Below are 23,443 nucleotides of genomic sequence, written 5' to 3'. Positions count from 1 at the left end.
GCTATTCTATTTGGTTCTCTGTGGTATTTGTTTGTAGTTTCGGTCATTTTGTCTTCTAATTGTCAGGTGGATTAGATCAGATTATATCATGTGTGGATTCTTATCAGAAACACAGTCCTGTGACATGCATGCTAGGACTTGGGTTGGTAGGCTTGGCTGTGTCCTTTTTGTCCGTGTAGTTTGCATGTTCTCCTGCCATCCTTTGGCTTTCTTCAGCGTTATTCAAAAACATGCATACTAGATTAACTGGAGAATCTAAATGGCCCTTCGATATTAAAAAATATGAGTGTTGCTCCTGTGAGGAAAGAGCACTAACCATTGAGCCTCCATGTCACCTGAGAGACCATTTAAAGTGGCAATAAACTCAAGCTCTTCCTGGCCACTCGGTCTCACTATAAAAAAACAACAAGGTAAAGTCAAATCTGACAAACGGATGAACTGAGGCGGTCCTTAGACTCGAAAACAACTTCCTCCTCGGTTCCTTCACTGTAGAGGCGCGTGTATTCATTAACTGGACTTGGTTTGTGTAACAGCTTTTGCTAGGTGACAGATTAAAAGTAGGATGTGAGAAACATGGCCTTTAAGGCGTTGAAGGGGAAAATCTGTATCAGACACGGAAGAGACCTCTGGCAGATTTGGATCTGAATATCGAGAGGCAGCGCTAAGGGTCCGCTGCGACCTGAATACGTTACGCATTAGAAGTGCTCAAGGCAGACACTTTGCAACTCATCCCTTCCATATATGTCAATCATTTGGCGTGAGAGGATGCAGCTTGGTGTATCAACAACCGTGCGCAGACGGGTGTACCAGCCAGGCTGAATGGGAAGTTTGTTTCGTCTCTCCTAAATCTGTGAGGGAAAAGTTAGTTTGTTGCTAAACATTTCATGCCCGGGGCCAGTTTGTAGGGCAGCGGGTTCATTCGTAACGGCGTGTTCTGAGAGGATTTGGCATTAGGAAGCACATTATAAATACCAAGGAGCAAAGTTCTCCCAGAACAAAATGCTACACATTGAAGGCAGCACCCTAGTTGTCCAGTAAACACGCTCTCAGAGCGATACAAGGGCTATTTATCCTGGATTGGGGCGTAACGGAATACATGTACCGCCGCCACATATTAAGAATACCAATTGTAAGTAACTGTATTCCATTACAGTTACTATTTTAAACCTGGTATTTAGAATACAGTTACATTTGTAATACCATTTGAATACTTGTCCCCTGTAAATAACATGACCCACCTAAAAGCTGAGTTATACTCATGCGTCGGGTTGCCCCGCAGTAGACGTTAACATGGGTGTAGTTGCCGTATTCACCTGTTGCATTCAAAATTACATGAAGATAGGGAATACAGCCTGTCTGTAAAGCCCTTGGGGATCTTTTTTTTTTTTTCACAAAATAAAAGGTTTTAAAAAAAACCACTTTGTTTTACTAAACAAAAGCTGATGGCTTTACATACTGTGAGTTGTTGTTGTTTTAGACTTGATTTAGGCTGCAAGTGATGGAAACAGAAATCAAAATCCTTGTTTGGACCCATAAACTTGGCCAATAAAACAAGTTAGAGAGATTCTTCAGATAGGGAGGACTCATTTTCACCCCTCATCACAACCAAATGACGGATAAGCACTTTGAAATGTCCCTCCTGCTGCGCTACAACCGTCTTTACTGGACTGTTGATTAATCATACATTGATATATTGGTTGGTGGCCAGTCACTAATATGTTTACCTTGAAATAAAACTTCAATCTGTTTTTATGTTTTGAAACAGCACTTTTGGCATTCTGCAAATGTTTGCAATATTGTTCTTAGGAAAGAGATTTTAATAATCAGCTTGAAAATGCCACCTTTGTTAAACTGTTTTACTTGCAGTATTTTTGATCTAGTTTTTGTACCATGCTGTCTGGCATAGCTTTCATTTTATTATTTTGTGAAATAAAAAGGGGAAGCAAAAATACAGATTTTTTTTTTTTCTAGAAAAGCTATGTTAACAAATTTGCTGCTATGTTCAAGTACTTTGTCACATTATTACAGAAACAGAAATATAATATGTTAACAGTAATTGGTAAATTTTTTTTAATCTATTTTCCTAGTCAATAATGTTTAGCATTAAATACGTTACAAAATACATTATAAAGCAGGTATCCAGTATTCTGTAAGTACATACAGTTAGAAAGTATTCTCCCCAACACTGACTGCGGAGTCGTCTAAGTCCAGAAAAACAGGTTCACCAAATCACACTGTAACAGTTAAGCAGAACATTGGTGTGATATGCTTTTGATTTCTGCATATTTTCTATTGCTTTGCAAATTTGATGCGTTGCCTATGTTATACTGTAACATGTTTTATCTACCGTTTTCAAAATATAATTTTACAATAAAGGCTCAAATTGTACCCTTTGTTCTTATCCATGTTATTTGGGGGAGGTGTGTGTGGTTGTCAACTGTCCCGATTTTACCTGCTGGGACATCCCGTTTAATGAGCAACATTGGTTTGTCCCATTTTATTTCGTCTTGCACAATAACTGTTACCTGCAATACCGCTTTTTTTTATTTTACCAACAGATGGCACTCTTACAGATGCCAAATTTGATTTGAGCACAATCGTATAACACCGGTGCTTCTGCAGGCAGACACGACCTGTCATGTGCACCAGATGTGAGGGATAATATGTGATTTGTAAAAAACAAGGGTCTGTTTGATTCATTAAGCATAATCAGAAGATAAACAGGTATGGATAAACTTCCTAAAAACAAAAAAACAGTGTGCAAAACATACTTGGGTTACTACCTAACATGGCATGCGTTCATTGAAATGTACAACAGCCACAGTGATTAAAGCTGCTGGCAGTATAGGTGCATACTTTGCTGCATCAATGCCATACAATGATAAAATGGTTGCAAATGTGCAGAACAAAGACTCGGCAACAACAGCACAGTTAAACGGCTTTTTGTTTCATGAACTGAACAATGTGGGAAGAAAATGCTCTTGAAAAAGAACAAAAGGTGAGATGATTACAATGAATGTATTGGGTTCAGGACAATTTGGCTGATCTGTTGCCACCTGATGGTGAACTTCTGTGTTTTCTGAGTACCCCCCCCCCCCCCCCACACACACACACACACACACACACAATGTTCCCACTGTGTGGGGGTGTTCTTTTGTGACCCTGAAGAGAAGAGATGCATAGATTGTTGACTTTTGTTGACATTGAGTTGTGTGAAATTGTGCGTCATGTTTGTAACCCGGTGGATTCCTCTCCGCCCTGCAGTTGATCGTCTCCTGCAGAGCAGGCCGGCTCTGACATCATATTTCCCTAAGGAAGGAAGGGGTGTGTGTGTGAGTGTGTGTGTTCAGCTTTTTAAACTACTCTTAATTACTATTCTGCATCAGTCTATCTCAGCTCCTTGGCAAGCGTTCTGATATACTTCAGGTCAGACATGGCATGGTGTTTTATAATTCGAATCCTCCAGTCCTTCATTACTATATTGGTAATTACCACCTAAGCACTTGCTGTCTGATCCCATACCACCCTCTGCGTGTGCAGTGACGTTGTGTCTTGACTGATTCCACTTCCAATAGATATTTTTTTCTTTTTCTTACCTACTCCTTTTGATCCATGGTATAACGAGGACACACTGTATATATATATGATGCACCTCGTCCTACTTGACACCTTCTTCCTATGATTACTGATTACAGAGCCGATGTGACGTGAATTTCTCCAATGTGAGATTAATAAAGCCTATCTTATCTTATATCATGATAGGTCCTACTAGAAACTTAATTTATAATAGGTCAAAGGTCAAAGAAAATGAGAAGAAGCATTTTTTTCATCGCTCAGCACGCAGATGAACATGTGCCATTTGATCCTTAATGGCTAACAAAGACAGAGGGACAATAATTCATGCTCAAAGGCTACTTAAACCATAGAGATATTCTAGCATGTGTGTCGATGGCAGGAGTACAAAGCATCAGGAGAAAGTCTGTAAAGGTTTTTGAACTTTGCTTATAATGATGCTAATAATTCAGACAAAACACAAAACCCTCTGGCTCTGAGGGTTTCCTTTTTATGTTGCAATGAAAAAATTTTGAAACGTGTCACGATCCCAAAACCAACAAGAAAAGTATTTATTTCAAAGTCAGTTACACATGCTAACGCTATAGTTGGCAATGCTGTTCAGAAACAATTTTCTTTTACACGGTAAAATGGTCCTTCCACCCTTAAAGTAGTCAATACATTATGTATTCAGAAAAAGGAGGTTAAAAGAAATTTGATCTCTGTGGCAACTGCAGGCCTGTAATAACTCTGACCAATCCCTGCCGTTCCGTCCGAATGGCAGGGATTGGTTAGAGTTTTGTTCCTGCTTTCATTCCCTTCTGTCCCCCGAGTTCTGGGGGAAATTGCCTCATCTATTAGTTGTTTCACATGCCGATCATTCTGATGCATTCATGTAACACCAGTGTGTGCGCTCGTTCCTTGTTAGTTTCCGCTTGCTGGCCACACATGCGCACTTCTAGTGTATGTATCTGGTTAGCTTGGCAGTTAGCTTAGCGGTTAGCTTCAGTGTTAATCATTCATTGTAGCAAACCACGTTTCATGTTTAAGAGAGGAAGAGGAAGATATCAGTAGAAAAAAATAAGATAAGAGTGGATTTTGGAGATTTGTTTTCACACGACCCAAATCATCAAAAAGAGGCATTATCTGCCTCTTTTTGATGACACAGCATTCGATTACAGTAAACCCATCCTTCACGGTGCCTGGCAAAAATATCCACACCCCTAGAACTTTTTCACATTTTGTGATGTTGCGAACATAAACATCAATGTATTTATTGGGATCTTACGTGGCAAACTAAAAGTACTGTCTATATTTCTGGAAATAATGCTTTTTTAATATTCATTACACATATCCATTTTTAGAAGTGTGGCGTGCCTTTGTTCTTTTGCTCCTGCAGGTTTTCATACAGGATTGTCCCATATTGAGCTCCATCCACCGTCACATCAACGCTGAGCAGTTTCTGTGTTCCTGCTGCAGCGAAGCATCCCCACAGCCCGATGTTACCACATGCTGCCTCTCTGCTCTGTTCCCTGCTTGTCATTTATACTGATATTAAATTAAACATGACTCTTTTTTTTACGAATTAGGTGATTTCTGAGGGCAGTTTGTTGCACTGGAATCTACTCAAGGCTATCAGAATGAAAAGAGCTAGACAAACATTTTTGTCTTCTTTTTCTCAATTATGCACTGCTTTATATTAGTCGATCCCGGTAAATCCAAATAAAGCTCAACTGAGTTTGTGGTTGTGACATGACACATGTGAAAAAGCTCCAGGAGCAGTTTTGTGGAGCATAGATGGGAGAAAACACCAAATATCTGACTCTGCATGATGACTCAGCAAAGGATTACACTGTCTCACAGTGCTGCGTGGAGAATCCAGTTCACCAAATTATCAAAGGTAACACTGTTTAGGAGAAAGTTCCAGACTAAAATACGTCCTGCCTGTTGCCCTGCTTCTGACCCGCCACTTTCTGGGAAGGTCTTTCAGTCCCGCTCTGGTGTTTGGCACACGTGGAGCTTTCGCATTCACTTGTACAATGTGGTGTGTTTCTGCGTAGTTTGATTGAGGGTCAGGCCATAAAGCGTCAATGTCACCGCCAGAGAAACAAAAGTTATTATGTTTCCTGTTCCCATGCATCTCTGTTGGTTTGGAGCACACACTGTCCAGTTTGTGTCATAGACCTCTTCTGTGAGCCCCCGACTGTTTCCACACGTTTTCTCTCTCTCTCTCTCACACACACACAGAGGCCAACGCAGTGTGATCTCTCTTTGTTGCTCTGTAACGTTCCCAGGGATAGAGTCTGCAGGATGGCTGGTGACAACGTCACACAAGGAGAGAGCCCTGGACGGCATGTCTCACCTCGGAGCGTGACTGAGAGGCTGGATCAAATGAGGCTGAGCCAAAACCGAGATAAGAGCAAAACATCTGCACGGTGTTAAGATGCGGCGAGGCACCGTTTCTATTATGCAGAGTAGTAATAAAGAGAAAGCGGTCACATCCCATAAACTATTTCCACTTTTTCTCACAACTGCATTGTAGTTCATCTGGATGCTGTGTCACAGAGCAACACAGAGTGCAGTATAAGTGTGAGTTAGACAGAATGAGACATACAGATTTCTACATTTTTTTCCACAGATAAAACTCTAAAAAGTGTGGCGAGCATCTGTGAGGCCATTTTATTCTGACAGCCCTGAATAAGATCCAGTAGATCCATGGCTCAGGTGGAAGAATCTGATGACAGAAAACCTATTGTGCAATCCACAAATCTGGCTTTAATGGACGAGTGGCAAGAAGAAAAACATTGCTTAAAGAAACCCATAAATAGCCCCATTTAAAGTTTAACATGCAGAGGAATGTGCTCTGGTGGTCAGATGGGACCAAAGTTTTTGGCCCCAAAAGCTTTCGACCCACATGCAAAGAGTTGAGATAAACGAATACTGCACCTCTGCCCAAGCACACCATCCTCATGGTGAAACACGGCGGTGGCAGCAGGATGCTGTGAGCATGCTATTCTTCAGCAAGGGCAGAAAAGCTGTTCAGAGTTAAGGGGAAAAAGGACTGAACTGAATCCAGGGCGATACTGGAAGAAAACATGTTATAAGCTGTAATAAATGGATGCAGAGCTTCAGCTTCTGGCAAGACAACACATAATGTTTAGATCAAAGTGTTTTCAAGAGAGGGAATGGCCTAGTCAAAGTCTAAACCCGAATCCAAGAGACGTCTGTTGCAGGACCTAAAAACATCTGACTGAGCCTGAGCTGTCGTTCTGTTTCCAGAAAACAAATCTGACAGCGATGAGAGTCCAGAGCCATTATGTTTGGTCTGCTTTGTCCAAATGTTTTTTTATTTTTTCGAATGATAGTAATTTCTTCCTCGTTTTTATGGATCGTAATATGTTAAAACATTAATATACTTACTTTTAAAACGGGTTCACTTGGTTAGAAAAACATGACCTCTTGTCACGTGAGTTGTGTTTCTGATTACATTTGTTTTCTGAGACACTTCTTGTGTTGCAAGACGAAGCTAAGGACACTAACAGCTGAGGAAATACATGTTTAGTTTACTGAGATGTATTCTACTACATCAGGGTTATTTAAAACTAGAGATGCACCGATCCAGTTTTTTTTCGATCCAATCCGATACCGATACCTTGGCTGAGCGTATCAGCCGATACACAATACCAAGCCGATACTACCTTGGAATGACTGAACCGTATACCTTGTTATGTGAGCAAAGGCATCAGGCTTGACATTAACATTGTAAAAAAGATCTGCATGTTCTTAAGCATGGTGCTTTTGGAGGAGCTTATTTAGATTTGAGATGTTGAATTGACCAACTTTATCACCCACGCGCAATTTTCAGGTTGCAGATATTGCATGTTGCAGTGGAACTTGTTGGCGTATCAAGTTTGAAACGGTTCCAAATATCAGACTTGGCTCGGTCTGGCGCTTGCTCCATGTTGCTCTGTGTTTGCTCATTACTTGCTGCTGTGCGTGCTCTGCCTGCGTGCGTCAATTCAAACCTAGAATTGAAATGACTAGATCACTGTAACTGTACTGTTGTGCATGATATTAATAAAAAGAGTGGATCGGAATGCTGGATTGAGGAGACTCCTTTGATATCCGATCCAGCTAATTAGTCCATATCGAAGCTGATATTCGATCCGGGTATCGAATCGGTGCATCTCTAAAAAGTATTCAATGATACTTTTCAGGGATACTTTAGACCTGAAAGATTTTTTTCTGGAACTTTTATGACAATCCTGTTTAAAGAGCATAATAGGTCTTTTACTGTAAATTATTGTTTCCTTTTTAATTTCAGGAAGACATCAGAGCAGAGGAGAGCACAACGCAGGCCCTTAAAACTGCACAGGAAGACAGAAAGATTAAGCTGTATGCACTTCAAATTATTGCATATGTTCATGTAAAAAAAATGGAATCCTTTAATGAAACTTGCATCAAATGTTATAGTTCTGTTAGTTATGTTACGTTAGGGTCCAGTTCTGTTTAGGAAATGCTTTCCTTAAGGATCATACATGTTGGTTCACTGTTTATAAGCACAATTGTTTTCCAAAAAAGTTTTGCATTCAATGAGTTTTAACAAGAAATGTTGGCTGCTATACAAACAATCCTGTGAATGCTTAAGAACTTTTTATTTTTATATCTATTTTTAAAGTGAAATACCTCCATTTGAGTTATTGGTGTAGAACAGTTTATGTGATAAAATAAAAGTAATTTAGTCTCTTGGAATTTATTGTTTTTCCCACATATTGTCTATGTTGACCATAACAGAGCTGACATCATTCTGTAGGTTATCCTGAAGAAAAAAAAAACACGTAGCTAATATCTGACAATTACTGATTTATCAATGCTTAACATGTTTTCAAACGCACACCTCAAATACTTTATGGAAAATAAACTTATTTTTTCTTTGTCTTCAGTAATGCCTAATGTACCTGGGTTTATAGACTCACCCAGCTCTATTCGCAGCAGGAGGTGGCTTTTCAAAGCGTTGACTCCAGGGGGCTGAATACAAACACACGCTCACTTCTCTAATCTTTATTTGTTGTCGGCTTCTTTCCGCTTGACTATTCCCTGATGCTTTGAGTTTTCTAACACACAGAAATCCTACACAGTGCAATGCACTCTGTGGTTAACACAATGTATTAAAAGAACCTAAGACAAAACTTTAATAGAAATGAATAATTCTGTGAGGATCTATGCATGTCAGATTGGAATTTTGTTGCCCTCCCTGTAATTCAAAGACTTGGCTTTCAGTTAGAGGTCATTTGATGTGACGGCCTAAATTGGCACAAACGCTCACCGTGATGCAACAGCTGATTAAAGGCCTTTTCTTGTAACCATAAGATTTTACGTCTTGTGATTTGAGCTCTGAAGCCTCCTTCATAAAAGCTTCTGTTTTCAGCAGTTTTCTTCTTTGCATTCTCACTGTGATGCAGGCCGAGTCCATTCCAAGTTTCCACAATCTATTTCTCATCTTCTGCAAGAAGACGCTGTTCCAGGGTAATGGTGCTGGTTTCTCAGGATTGCCTTTTGCAAATTTGAAGAAGCATCATTTCTGTTTTGATAAAGGTGCCTCTGGAAGAGCTAAAGACTTGTCAGCCTAAACAATTTTGGACCAAACTTTGCTCTATAAATGGATGAAAATGTATATTGTTATTATATAATTAGTAGCTTTAAAGTGTAGTTTATGTATAACAGGCCAGTGAAATTACACCCAACAAGTCAGACCTCCAAAGACCTCCTTTGCTATATTTCTGTTTGGTTTTTGAGGCCCACGGGTTAAATGTTTGGAACAGTGTAAAGTTGTTTCTTGAATACAAGCTTAGTTCATTCTTGGTGTTTGTTAATAAAAAATGTTTCCTTCCTGCAGTTATGAAAACATATCTAAATAATATACTATAATACTCATTATAGCAGTCCTAGCCCTTTTTAATTGTTTGTTTTTTGGGGTCCAGGGGTCAAGTTTTTGCAACAGGGTAAAGTTTATATACTGTACACTCTAAGAAAATACATTTTAAATGATTTGCTTCAAAAAGTAATTAAATAATGTTTATCCAACTTATTTTATTTAGTTTAGCAGTTGCCAATTAAATACCCTTTGTTGGGTAAACTTAATTCAAGTACTTGTTGAAGCAATCCATTTGAGTTGTTTCAACATTCGGTTTATTCGGAACATGTTTACTCATTGCTAGGTGTTAAGAATAAATCCAAACACGGGAGTAAATGACAGATGAAGAAGGAGAAAGAACAAAAGTTCGATTTTATGTTTCTTTATTCGTTTTTTTCTTTTTTCTTTTTTTTCCATTTTTCTTTGACTTCATTGCAAAAGACAATCGACATCAACAATAAATAATACATTCAACGATATAAAAGAGTCCAGGTTCAGGGTAAACATTCAAGTGTACTTAGCCTTTCTACAACCTACAGTAAAGTGTAAACAGCGTTCTCTCCGCTAACATTGCGCCCCCCCTGAGCCGCATCAGTCTCCGGCGGCCGGTCGAAGGCGAGGTCAACAAAGCACATTTCACGCATCGAAGCGCGAGTCTCACAAAGTTATGAAGCCACGTCACAGATTAGGCTCTGACTGACAGAACAAGCTAACATTCTCACACGGCTCGTTGGGTGGATGGATTTTCAGAGCGGGTTTCGGATGTCCGGTCAGTGTCCGCGGAAACGCTGCCCCGCGTGCGAGCGAGCGCGCGGCAGCGGCGGCGGCCCGTTTCAAAGCTCCGCTCTTACGTCAGAGCAGCAGCCGGCCGCTCTGCACGCGCCAGGGCTCCTTCGTGTATATATTTTTTTAAAAGACGTTTTGGTCTCGAGTCTGAGCCACGCGCCCCCCTCTTAGCTGATCACGCACCTCTCTTTATCCTTCCCGTGGCCGCCTCCGATGGCCTTCTCTTTAATGTACATGAGGTCGCTGTGCACGCTGGGTCTCCGCGCGCACGGGGTCACCACGCCGTATGCCTCCCCGATGTCCTTCAGCTTCTTGTGCTTCAGCGACTTCCTGTGGAGCATGTCGCAGTACTGCACGGACACCTTCCTGTGCAGGTCGGGGCTCATTTCGTGAGGTAGTTTGGCCAGAGTAAACAGAGTCTGAAACATCTTGTCCACGTTCTCGTTGCGCTTGGCCGAGATCTCGAAGTAGGCGCACTGGTCGTCGCCCGCCACCAGCTGCTCGATCTCCTCCTGCTGCACCTCCCTGTGGAACTCCCGGTCGCCCTTGTTTCCGCAGATCACCAGAGGCACGTCGATGTTCTCCTTGATTTTGTTTTTAAGGCACGACTTGGTCTCGTAGATCTGCTTCTTGAGCCGCTGCACCTCCTGGAAGGACTCGCGGTTGTCCAGGCTGAAGACGAGAATAAACACGTCTCCTGGAGAGAGAGAGAGAAAAAAAATGGATTCTTTGGTTAGTTTTCTTTTTCTGCACTGAATGGAAAAAAAACTTGCACTTTGCATTTGCATGGACACAACAGGATCTATGAAAAGCAGCGACGCGCGCTGCAGCCGTGCGTAAAGACGCACGGACATTACACAGTGGACAGACTGGCACCACTTTAACACAGCAAATAACGTACCTGTCAGTATAGAGAGTCTCCTCATGGCGGGGAAAGGGTGATTCCCTGATGTATCCAGTATGTCCAGTTGGTAAACGTCGCCTTTGATGTTGTACAGTTTCCTGTGAAAGTCTTCGATGGTCGGCGTGTACTGCTCCTCAAACCTCCCGTTCAGGAACCGGGACACGATCGCCGTTTTCCCAACTTTGGTGGAGCCCAAAATCACCATCCTGTAGCAGTTCTTAGCCGGGATGTCAAAGTCGCTGTCAGACGGAGACATTTTCTTGATCATGTTTTACTCCCGCGTGTCCGGATTGTCTATTAAAAAGGTAGCTCTGTTGCTCTCCCTTCGCGTTTCTGTCTTAACGGCGGCCAGGAGCAGAGCATTTATGCGAGCAGCGGACCCCGCCCCGCCCCCCATGCGCGCGTCACAGCTCCACGAGTGGTTCCACGCTTCTCTGTGTAAAAGCCAGAGGAGGAGGAGGGGTCCGAACTCCCACTGGTGCGTCAATCTGTCAGTTCCAGCGAATAGAGACGGGAGCGCAGGGGAACGGGAGAAATCAGTGCCCCACAAATAACGCAGAACATAAAAATGATGGATGGATTGAACGATGGGTCACAGACTCGGCAGAAGTGCGTACACAAGACCCAACTTCCACAGAATTATATTTGACTTGATGCTTTTATTCCTCAAACGATCACAACAGTTGATGTGAAATTCCTTGAAAACTGTTTTTCTTTTTGGTTCACATGGCGTGTTTAAAAGGTTATATGCTGGAAATATGACTTATTACTAAGTAACAAATTGTAGATGCTCTCAATGCACCATGGACAATAACATTTTAAGAAAACTAAATCTTTTTTTTTAAAAAAAGGAGAGATTATGTTGTTTATAAAACTGACAAATCCACTAAGAAATATAAAATATGCAAAATAAACAAAATGTCAAGGTTTATCCCAAGGTCGAGCCTGAGTTGTTTATCCAAAGCCAAACACGGGGAGTTTGTGCATCCACTGTGGCCTGGGCAGCTGCTTGATATGACTCAGTAAAAAACAGAAAGGCTCAAAAAGCGGCGCTTTTAAAGAAGGGGCCAACAGGGGGCGCTCGAATACGAGGTTACCAAAAAAAAAAAAAAAAAAAGCGCGTGCTTTACCGGTTGAGTGCACGTGGCAATAAAAGCGCTTTCCATCTGCTTGTTTGCCCTCTCTCATCAGCAGTTTGTGTTTCATCCCAGCTGTGGAGAAGGCGAAGCAGCAGTTTCCCCCCCCCGCTTCTCACCTGCGCTCAGCAGCCAGAGGTACCTGAGCGAAGGCTCTTCGAAGAGTGAATGGAGCAGCTGCAGTAAGCGGGTTAAAGCTGCCGGGCCTCATTTATAAAACGCACTCCATCAACAATGAGTCTGCTGTTTGTTACATGTGCTTCATTCAGTCATTTGTGACGAATGAGGCACACAAAGCTGGCAGCGCGCGGACTGGCACCTGCACCCTGGTTAATGGAATGTGACCTAATATCTGTGGGAGTAATGAGATTATGACAGTTTCCTTTCAGCAGGCGCTCTCGCAGGAAGCCACGAGGAGAGAGGAGGTTTTGTGGAAGGAGAAAGAAAGCCGCACAGTGCATGCTGGTTGTTTCTAGCTGTTAAAAGACTCACCCCCCAAAAAACTCCAGCTGTATGTAATTGCACACTTTTCTTATTTCATCCATGAAAAAAACCCTCTTTTTCTACAGATTAGGCACTAGTTTATGATGCTCTATTAAAGAAACCTCAGTGTAAAGGTGCACGGGGTGTGAATACTTGTTCAAGGCACTAGCTGAAGCTGTTTTTACTAAAAGCATAAGTAGACAAATCCTGGATCAGATCTGGTCAACTTCTAGTCTCAGAAAACAGTAGAGTAAAAAAAAAAAACATCAAACTATTGCAAAAAATACATGTTTTCAACATATTTATATTCATCCAATCAATGGCTTCTGTACGGAGCCCGGGAGAGCTCACTTTTAGTGATATTTTTTTTCAGGTTGTGATAATTTGTGAGCACATTTCCTTTAACTGAGCCCTCAAATTAATAAAACGTGAGCACGTTTTCTTTTAATTGAGTCCTCGAATTAATAAAACTTATTCGAGCACACGTTTTAATTATTCGTGGGTGCGTTTTGGTAGATCGAGATCTCGAATATACTATAACGTGCTCATGTTTACATGTGCCAAGACAATATTGAGAGCACGTTTTACATATTGTGGCCACGTTTAAGTAGATCGTGCACACAATGTTCTATAACCATGTTCACTAAATTGTGCTCTCTTTTTAGTAAATCGTGCGCTCGTTTGAGTAAATAGTGCACTCGGTTAATAAATTGTGCCCTCGTTTTACTATGCTTAAAATGAGAGCTCAATTTAATAAAATGAGCTCAAACTACAGTAAAACGAGTGCACAATTTAGTAAAACGAGCGCACATTCTCTCAACATGCAAAACATTTTGCGTTGACCCCTCTAGGGCTCCGTACTTCTAGCATAACTTTGTTGCATTTTTTCCATCAAAACAGCAGGAACAGTGTTTCCCTGTAAAATTCATGAGAAGGAGGATCATTTTTGCTAAAACCATGCCCGCCTTCTCCCAACCAATTATTTTTCCCTCTTGCAGAATTTCAGTCGGTTTTTCTCAGATAGAAGCTCGTCTTGTTGTAACTACCTTATTTCTAAGTCTTGGCTGCCATGGTCAGGCATGTGCTGTCGTAAATGTCTGCTGCAAGCTCTGCGCCGGTGGGCAGCATACTTCTGCAGCACATTGCTTTGGAGCAGACCTTCCATTCACTCAATCCATCCAATCTGTCTAAGCTAGGGTTATTTAAAAATGGTCTCTTGATGTGCCTCATTGCAAGAGACAAATCCCAAATCATTGCAGGAAAGTCAGCTCAAACCACTCTTTTAAGATTTTTATCTGTGGAGAAAAAAGGAAAATCAAGCATCACGCTGTGTCTATCATATAAAAATCTCAATAAACTGCATTGATGTGTGTAGATTAAAAATAAAATTTCTAGAAAATGGGTATGAACACTTTTTTTATAATAACCTGACACAACCTTAACGTATGACTTAAGCTGCCCCACCCCCCCTCCTTCCCCCACTAAGGAGAAAAACGTAGCACATAAAAAAGTAGACTGAAAAAATCGGGAAACAAATCTAAACCCCATATTTGCATAATTTCCTGTTGTTCACCGCATCTCAAACCACTCAACCCTTCATATTAACATAAATAGGTGGGAAACAAGCAGTAATTTGCATTCCGTGGTGCCAATTATCTGTGATTTTGGACAGAAACGCGGTCGAGCGCGTCTACGAGCTCCCGGTTCCTAAATATGCACGGATGGAAGCCAAGCAGTGAGTCAGCGAGCAGCCTGGCCTGGAGAGTGATGCACACATCCAGTTCTCTGAACGTCTATCTGCACAGATAAGCACGCTGTATGGTAAACACTGAGCTGAACGGACTACAGTTCTGATGCTGCGCGTGCTTATCTGTTCTGGTGGAGTGCATCTGGGTTGTTTTGACTGTCTCAACCGGCATCTGAAATTGCTACTCTGGCTGTTTGGACACAAAGGTCGCGATGGTGGCATATGACTTGTTGATTCTGACACAGGGAAGGTGTCTGGCTGAGATTTCATCCCGAGCCGTTCGCTGATGTTTGCCATGTTGTGTACAGAAATTGGACTTTTTGCACGTTTCTCATTCTGACCAAGGCTGTGAAAAAGGCTTTCACCGCGAAAATAAATTGAGTTCAAATAATCTTAAAACGAACTGCCCTGATATTGTCAAAACGCAGTATTTATTAAGCTTCTCAGAATAGCTGTTTTAACAGGGGACTGTTTATTTGGTTTCATGTCAACACTTATCAACACCAAATGTTTTGTCTACTACTTTAGAACTCGGTAAGCTTTTGAAATGAATCCCTTATTATACAGTATGTCCTTGCTTCTACTACATGTTACGATTGTAGGTGTGAACCCAAAATTCAACCAAATGCAGAGTTACGTTTAAAGGGTTTATTGGAAGTGTTCAATGCGGAGATAGACCAGGAGTTGCTGACAGAACCAGACTTGAACAGAAAACACCACGGTGGCAGAGCACGTATGAGGTGATGCGACATTCTGGCAGTGAGTGGGTGAGTGGTAGCCTCGTGAGACCATCCTGATCTCGCGAGCTTTCAAGGTTTCACTCGCAGATCAGTCTGGCTACTTTCCGTTAAAGAAAATTTGGAGCCGTTCACCAAACGAACGTCCAATCAGCGTTGGCTTTGAGGCGGGTTGAGGTGTGACGCAACGGGAAGCGCGTCAGTTCAGTCTAAACAACATGGCGGCTTCAGCCGATGAAACTAGCGTTAGCGTGGCTATCGAGCAAGTTTTATCGGAATTACAGAGTATTTCTTTGCTGAGCTAACGAGCCTTTACCTGCAGCAGCAAGAGTAGCTTGGCTTGTGGTTGTGTTTTCGTCGTCGCTCGTAACAGAGCATGTTGACGAGTACGTCATATGCTTCGTTGATCTGATTGGTTTATTTGGCCCGTCTATCACCAACATAGGCCAATCAGCTAACCAGTATTTTCGCCCCTTCCCAAAATTACTTCAACGGAAGGTTTCCAGATGGATATGCGGAGCAAATCTATCTGGCGGAGTCAGGTAAGGTGAGTGGGCCAGGTATCTTAAGGCAGGTGAACAGGTGACCAGAGTTGACAGTAATTACTGCCAGCAGGTGGAGCTGTTCTGAGCTGACTGGAGACTGAGGTGTGGACGGAGCTGATTGGGTAGTGACAGATGACTGTTGGTTGAGGGGAGTGAAAACTAATTAATCCAGAACAGCAAACAAAACCCTACATCATGACAGTACCCCCTCCTCAAGGGGAGGATACTAGACACCCTAAACAAGAAAAATAACAACAACAAAAAAAAAACAAAAGGCCAAAAACAACCCAGACAGGCAGGCATATCAAAACTTTTACCACATTAAATATTTCCTCGCATTTGAAGAACATGGTAGCTCTTTCCAACATGCGTCAGACCAGTCTATCCACACTATGCTCAGACGCGAGTCTAGAGCCTCAAAAAGGCTCCAGACGGCATCTGACTTCAAAGCGCACAAGCATCCAGGGTATTGCATGCCTTTTTGACGTTCAAACTGAAACACAGTATTCCTTTTGTGCCAAAATGTAGCATCTATATTGTAGAGAGAAAGCTCCTTTAATAAGTTAAATAAATGCTGCTCTGAGCATTTTTCTCAAATACCTTCAGAACAGTGGTACATTCACGCTTTATGTTGGTGGTATATTTTGTTTATTTACTTAATAAATCACAAACATACATTAGAGAGAATGCTAATAGGATAATCGTTGATTCCATTTTTGACTAGTTCAAATATAAGACCTTTTAATAAAAGTGTGGATCTAGTGATTCTGAAAATAATCTTATAGCCATAAGTTTTTCTCATTCCTTCTTATGAAGTATATCAAAACGTTGAAGTAACAGAATTAACCTTTGCATATATTTTTAATGGAGGAGACGATAAGATGTAAAAACATCTCATAGATGAGAGTAGAATATTGAACCATGAATATAATTAGTTTTATGCTCTGGTCGTCTGTTTCCACTGTGGATCAGGGCATCTGCAACCTCCTGGTGAAGAAACAAAACCACGCTGACCCTCCTGCGTCCCATGACCCAGCTATCTGTGGGAGCTTGTTTTCCTGAGTCATGACCCAGTTTCTACAAAGAATGCGTCTTAGTTTGACTTCACAGCAAGAGGCTGAAGGTGGTCCGCTGTCTCTGTGTGTGCAAGAAAGGGAATCGGCACTTTCACTCATGTGCCGGCCAGTACAAACCGCTCAGGGTGGCAGGCAAACGTTGGACGAGGCATTAGGAAATGAAAATCTGCTCATTAGAGATGTGAGCGTAATGGATGCGCTGGAGAGAGGTCAGTGCCGGCGGGGTCTCGGACATTAAGCCGGTTCCATCATGGCCACATCAGAGGCTGGCAGAAAAAGAAAGCAGAGCACAAAATCATTTCCCTCCCTCGGCATGAGCTCGAGCAAACGGGCAGAGGAGCCACGTGGCGCGTTGGGGAACGGACAAAACGACTGCGCCGTGAGAAAGAAGATCTGGGAAAACAGTAACCGCCGTTCTCTTCCTCAGCCTTCATCTTCACCGCTGCACAAGACCCCATGGTTTCGATCAGGAAGAAATGTAGCAGCTCCTGGTAAGCCAGTGAAACACAGATACATCAAAAGTAAAACATTTTACGTAAAAAGTTAGTAAGTCACCTAGGAAGACTTTTTTCTGCCAACGTCCACCTGAAGCTACGGCCTTCAGTCAGATGTGGTGAGGCCCACACCCACCATTGGTCACTCACTCCGTCCAGTAGGGTTCTACCACACTTTTGAATTGTAAAATCATACATGGAAAAGGTGTTAAAAGGTTTTTGTTTCCTTTTCTTTCCTAAAAAAAACTGGACTTTATAGCTCGCTTTATATAGCAGATGCTATATAAAGCAATTTTATATTTATTTGAAAATTTACATAAAATAAATGGCCCAGCTGAACCAGTGGGAACAGAATAGACTCTTGATCAGATTTACTGACAGATTTATTTGCATAAAGGGCATTATGCAAATATATTTTATTGGAAGTTCATGTTAAAGATCAACACACAAAATGATATACAGTTGTGAAGTAGAAAGAAAGTTATAAATCATTTCTTTTTTTTCCTTTTTTTTTTTACAAATAAAAGGGCATTGTGCAAAACTATTCAGCCCGCCTGAGTCAATACTTTGTGGAACCACCTTTTGCTATAATTACAAGTCTTTTAGGGTATGTCTCTTACCAGCTTTGCTCATCTTGTGACTAAAATGTCTGCCCATTCTTCTTTGCAAAACAGCTCAAGGTCAGTCAGATTAGATGGAGTGTTTGTGAACAGCAGTTTTCAGATCTTGCCACAGATTCTTAAATTGGGCTTAGGTCTGGCACCTTTTCCACATGTGTGCTGTGTCCCCATCATAGCTTCTAGAAGAACTGCTAACTGGATTTCTTCTGGTTTTCTTTTAACAATGGCTTTCTTCTTGCCACTCTTCCATAAAGACCACATAGTGCATGAATAATAGTTATCCTGTGGACAGATTCCCTACCTGAGCTGTGGATCTCTGCAGTTCATCCAGAGTCACCATGGACCTCTTGGCTGCATCGCTGATCAGTGCTCTCGTCTATTGGCCTGTAAATTTAGGTGGACAGCCTTGTCGTTGGTAGGTTTACAGTTGTGCCTTACTCTTTCCATTTCTAGATGATAGATTGAACAGTGCTCTGTGAGATGTTCTGAGCTTGGGAAATCTTTTTAGAGCTTAAGCCTTAAACTTTAAACCTCTCTTTAAACCTATCCCTAACCTTTCTGGTGTGTCCCTTGGACTTCACGATGCTGTTTTCTCCCCAACATTCCCTTAACCAACGTCTGAGGCCGTCACAAAGTAGATGTAACTGAGATGAGGTTACGCACAGGTGGACTCTATTCAGTCACAATACCCTTTTATTTGTTACAAAAAAAAAAAAAATTATAACTTTCTGCTTTATGCTCCATGTAATCTGAAAAACTCACACGGAAAAAAGAGACAATTAGAAGAATTTATTGATACAATATTTTAAGACTTTGGTGCTCAGATCCTCTGTGTTGACCTGCGACAGACTGGAGACCTGTCCAGGGTGAACCCCGCCTCTCGCCCAGTGAACGCTGGAGATAGGCACCAGCAACCCCCGCGACCCCATGAGGGATTAAGCGGGTCAGAAAATGGATGGATGGCGCTCAGACCTCGGCAGGAAACATTCACGCTGAATTATACTTCAATATGCATAAGCAGGCGTATGAGAACAGGAATGAGCAGTTCAAAGCTGATAGGCTTGCGACGAAGGCGGATGAGTCTCTGATTGGATGGAGGTGGGCAATGAGTTTCCTCAATTGAATTAGTTTATCATTTTGTGTTGATCTTTAACATGAAATTGCAATAAAATATATTTATGTTTGTGGTTGTAATGTTACAATATGTGGAAAGGTTCAAGAGGTGTGAATATTTTTGCAAGCCACTGTAATCATCCAAAACCCTCCTTGGTTAGGGAGTTAAATGGAAAACACAGACCATGTCATAATTATACAACACAGGCTCTTACTGTACATAAACAAAGCTTTGATTTAAGGGGGAGAATCAGGCTGGAACCCAGTATCTGCCTAATCTTCACTGACAATCCTGATTAGCATATCCCAAACAATAACTGTAAATACTGAGTTTAAAAATCTAATTATAGACCCTTTGATTATGACACAATGATTTTTTAAATCATATCAGCAGCTTAAAGATGGAACTGTGAGCATGCAAAAAAAGGGGAGTCAGATTGGGGCTAGCATCTCTCCAAAATGACAATAGTTGACTTTGCATCAATGATAGCTTTGTACGTGTCCATGTCACTCCTTTCACTGAAGCACTTTTCATCCACACCCGCAGAGTTGGCGGTTTTAGTCATTTGGACGCCATGGCACTGCTTTTTAACCTCTTTAGTGCTGACTGAATTATGGACTCATCTGACCTCAAAGCACGTGTCCACGGCCTCTGTCCGTCTGAGGCATGTGTGCTCAGAAAACTTGGTGACCCTTCTTCATGGAGCTGTCTTCTGCTCTTAAGTGCTGCACTCTGACGGAACATTTTACATGCATTATTGGATTCTATGACTAATGGAAAAAAGGCTGATGTTTGGCTGCCGCACTATGTGAAGATAGGGCATTTGATGGGTAATGCCAGAGCCTTGCTAAAGTGCTCATCCAAATGTAGTTCACTTTTACAGGTTTTATCTCGTTAAAAACATACGTGTATTCTATTGGGATTTCATTTGATTGGTAAAGAAAATGTTGTGCTGGCATTTATTCCCAAAAATATCTCAAGTTCAGTCAGTTTGGAGGTGGAGACAAATAATTTAGGTCAGGACTTTGACTGGGCCACTATCTCTGCCTCAGTCTCAACTGTTTTGATACCTCAAAAATTTTCTTTCCCAAGACTTCATCTTTCTAAGATTGTCATATTCACATCAGATCTTCTTCTTTTTGACCCACATGTTTCCTGTGTACTCTACCAAAATAGGTTCTTATGGCTTTCTAGCAACAAGGACTTTCAGCTTGTCAGTTTTCTGTCAATGCTTGATTTATGTATTTCACCTAAGCAGCATATCTCTGCAGCTCCCTCGGAGTTGATGCGGGACTCTTGCCTATATTTTCTTTCTTTTGTTTCTTTTTTTTTCATAAAAAAAAAAAAAAACTTTTTCCTTCCACATCACAATTTTGTTTAACTCTGTGTTAGGGACAAAATGTGAAAAGAAATAAAACATACCATAGAATTGGGATTGGACAAGTAAGTGTGAGGCCATGCTTACTGTACTCATGCTGTGCTGAGTGATAACGTAGCCATGAGATGGCCGATGAAAATACATTGAAAGGAACTTGTGAGCATAATAAGAAATGTTCTTGGAATATTTGTTACATGTTTTTCTTTCCCGTTGTTGTTCTTGTGTTCTATGGAACAATGAAATAGGTATGGGTAGGTGGCTGCTTCTGACACAATTAGTTTCTGTACAGAGACAGATACATTATGGAGTTTTTAAGTATCTCCACATCTTTAAAAATTTCCGTTTTCCCCAGAACAAACTCAGTCTGAATGAGGCTTTGGTCCTGTTACTGTGACACCGCATGTAAGCTGCGTTTATAAACCATGTGACATCACCCAGGAACCTCTTTCAGCCTGTGTGACCCTACTGATTACAGCAGGGTGACGACATCTTGGGGAAGAGGGGGGGGGGGGGGGGGGGTCGAGGGTCACACACACACGTTTTAAAAGCTTACAGCGTTTCCAAACTGATATGACCCTACATTTTTTAGAACATTGTCACATTCTCTGGCTGAGAAAAGAGAAATCACTCCTTTTTTGAACTTTGCTTTGAGATTGATGTGTAGTTAAAAAAGAATCGTTCGTTTGGCGAATTCTCCTTTTATATCTAATTCAGCCCTTCACTCACTTGCCACTAATCAATCAGCTGATTGGCAGACACATGCTTTTCAAAGTACACTTTTAGGATCATAGTCTGAATTTTCCACAAGCATTTAGAGTTGGTCTGTGAAAACATTTAAAGTATTGTGCTTTTAAAATGTGCTTAAGTTGGTTAAAAATACAAACAGTATGGTGGGACTGGTTGTTTGTAGTGTTAGGGGCAGTTGTACCATTAAAAAAGGGGAAACCAAAAATCCTCCTTTTATTGAAATAATGGCTCAACAGGCTGTCTCTGGTTTCTTCATATATGTATACAGCCTTTCTATGTATATATTTTTTCATTAATTTTTTCTAAGTTTGGTTAGAAAACAGCAGCGCTTAACTTTGACTTCTTACATAACTGAAATTGACCAGTAAGTCATTGATTTAATACGTTTTTTACATTTTCAATTGAAAGCATCAGAATAATTAAAGGAGACAGCTACAACTTTAACTTCACCGGCCAGTAGGTGGCGCGCCTGCTTGTTCTTGTTCCAACCTTCAGTTGTATTGTTGGCCAGCAGGTTGCCAGGTTTGGTTAGCATTAGCAAACATTTAACTTACCTGTCCAAAAAGAAAGTGGCAACCACTATGTGGCTTCTGAGGCCATTAGCTTCCTTAAGTCGGCACCAACGCTCTAAAGACTGACCGATGTTCACCCTCGTTCTGCTTCTTTTTTGGTCCGCTTGAATGTGAGAAATGTAGCGCTGAGAAGAGCCCATTTCTCAGCTATAATCTGGCAACAACTAAGCTCAGTCTCACGTGATTAAAACCTATTATTCCTGTTGCTGCAGAATTCTTTCGCATCGACGTTGGCATCGTAACCAGAAGTAAATATTTATAATATAATATTGGACCCATAAAAGTGTATAAAACATTTATATATTATATATTTATTTTTGCCCCGCGATAGACTGGCGACCTGTCCAGGGTGTACCCCGCCTCTCGGTCATTTGTCTCCCCATCAGACAAATGACCAAAGGGCTCATTCAGGCAGGAATATTATTGTTGCATTATCTGGGAAATTCCTCTCTGGAGCAAATCAACCATTGAAAGGGTGACAACGATGTTTGGCCTCATTCACACTGGAGCCTCTCTTTATGTTCTTAAGGTGAAGGTGTTTTTCACTCAGGTAAAGCTACAACCTAACCAGTGCAATGGGAGGTATCGGTCCAATCTGTCAGCAAGTGCTTGAGTGAAGGCACCTCTGTTATCTCCAGAGGAATAATATCAGATTTTAGCTGTTACAGCATCAAACGCCAAGAGATGCTCCCACTCTTCATTCACTTGTTTAACCCCTTCTGATATTCCCAGAACTGTTAGTATCTATTGGAACCTCCAATATCATGGAGGACTTGCTTCTGCTCCCACACTTTTTCCAAAAAACAGGAGAAACCTGCAGAAATGTGTCCCAGAGCAGTTTCTTCTGTGATGGATTTTGAATTAAACTGAACAGTGTTGGGCGTGACTGTCCCTTTGGGGAAGGCGCTGGGTCTCTATAGCGTTACATCTGAGACTTAATGGCGCTCTCTAATTTATCCAAGTAGCCCCTCTGAAAGTTTCCACATACTGCAGTCTGTCTTCTAGATCAGGGGTGTCAAACTCATTTTGGTTGAGGGGCCGCATACAGCTTAATCTGATCTCAAGAGGGCCACACGAGTAAACTCATTGCAAGATTAAATAGAACTAATAAATGTGGACTTGTTGTTGATTTTTATATTAAATTAATTTCACTTTTACACAATATATTATGAATAACCTCAGCGTTTTTTTAAGAAAAGTATGTGCAATTTCAACAATACTTTTACTCAGTTAAACATTTACTTATGCATTATGCATAAGAACTGATCACAGTGATTGTACAATGTTGAAAAACATTTATTCACATTTTTTGGAACTTAAAAACACTGTCCTACATGACAAAATACATCAAACAGATAAAAATTAAGAAAGGATTTGAATTTTTCCACATCTGAAGCTTAATCTGCTAATTTAAACACAGCGCCCCTCGTGGACAATATAGGAACTGCATATTTTCAATTAAACGAAGTACATGTTTTTTACAATAATTGTTTTATCATTCTCTTCCTTTTATTTTGTCCACTTGTGAAAGTCAAATCTGATGAGCTCTTTGTGGCATCTTATTGCCATATTGCCAGACAGGACACTGGGGAAAAAAAAAAAAAAAATTTTTTTTTATAATGATAATGCATTTAGCCA

The 23,443-nt window shown here is 41.2% G+C and overlaps 1 protein-coding gene across 1 annotated transcript; it reads right to left on the bottom strand.

Moving 5' to 3' along the window:
• Positions 1-9,832: 9,832 nt before the first annotated feature.
• rasd1 (RAS, dexamethasone-induced 1) lies at positions 9,833-11,503 on the bottom strand. Its single transcript, XM_012869221.3, has 2 exons — positions 11,154-11,503; positions 9,833-10,949 (listed from the first exon to the last, which is right to left on the bottom strand). Exons 1-2 carry the CDS (start codon positions 11,422-11,424, stop codon positions 10,420-10,422), a joined length of 801 nt encoding a protein of 266 aa, XP_012724675.1. The 5' UTR covers positions 11,425-11,503; the 3' UTR covers positions 9,833-10,419.
• Between the last annotated feature and the right edge of the window lie 11,940 nt (positions 11,504-23,443).

The sequence above is a fragment of the Fundulus heteroclitus genome, unplaced genomic scaffold (assembly GCF_011125445.2).
Source record: "Fundulus heteroclitus isolate FHET01 unplaced genomic scaffold, MU-UCD_Fhet_4.1 scaffold_151, whole genome shotgun sequence".
Taxonomy (NCBI): domain Eukaryota; kingdom Metazoa; phylum Chordata; class Actinopteri; order Cyprinodontiformes; family Fundulidae; genus Fundulus; species Fundulus heteroclitus.
The sequence above is the reverse complement of the archived record's forward strand: the minus strand, read 5'-3'. Positions and strand labels throughout refer to the sequence as shown.

Coding starts and splice junctions, on each gene's coding strand:
- rasd1 (XM_012869221.3), bottom strand. CDS start 11,424: ATGATCAAGAAAATGTCTCCGTCTGACAGCGACTTTGACATCCCGGCT. Junction 10,950..11,153: donor GAGACTCTCTATACTGACAG/GTACGTTATTTG, acceptor CTCTCTCTCCAG/GAGACGTGTTTATTCTCGTC.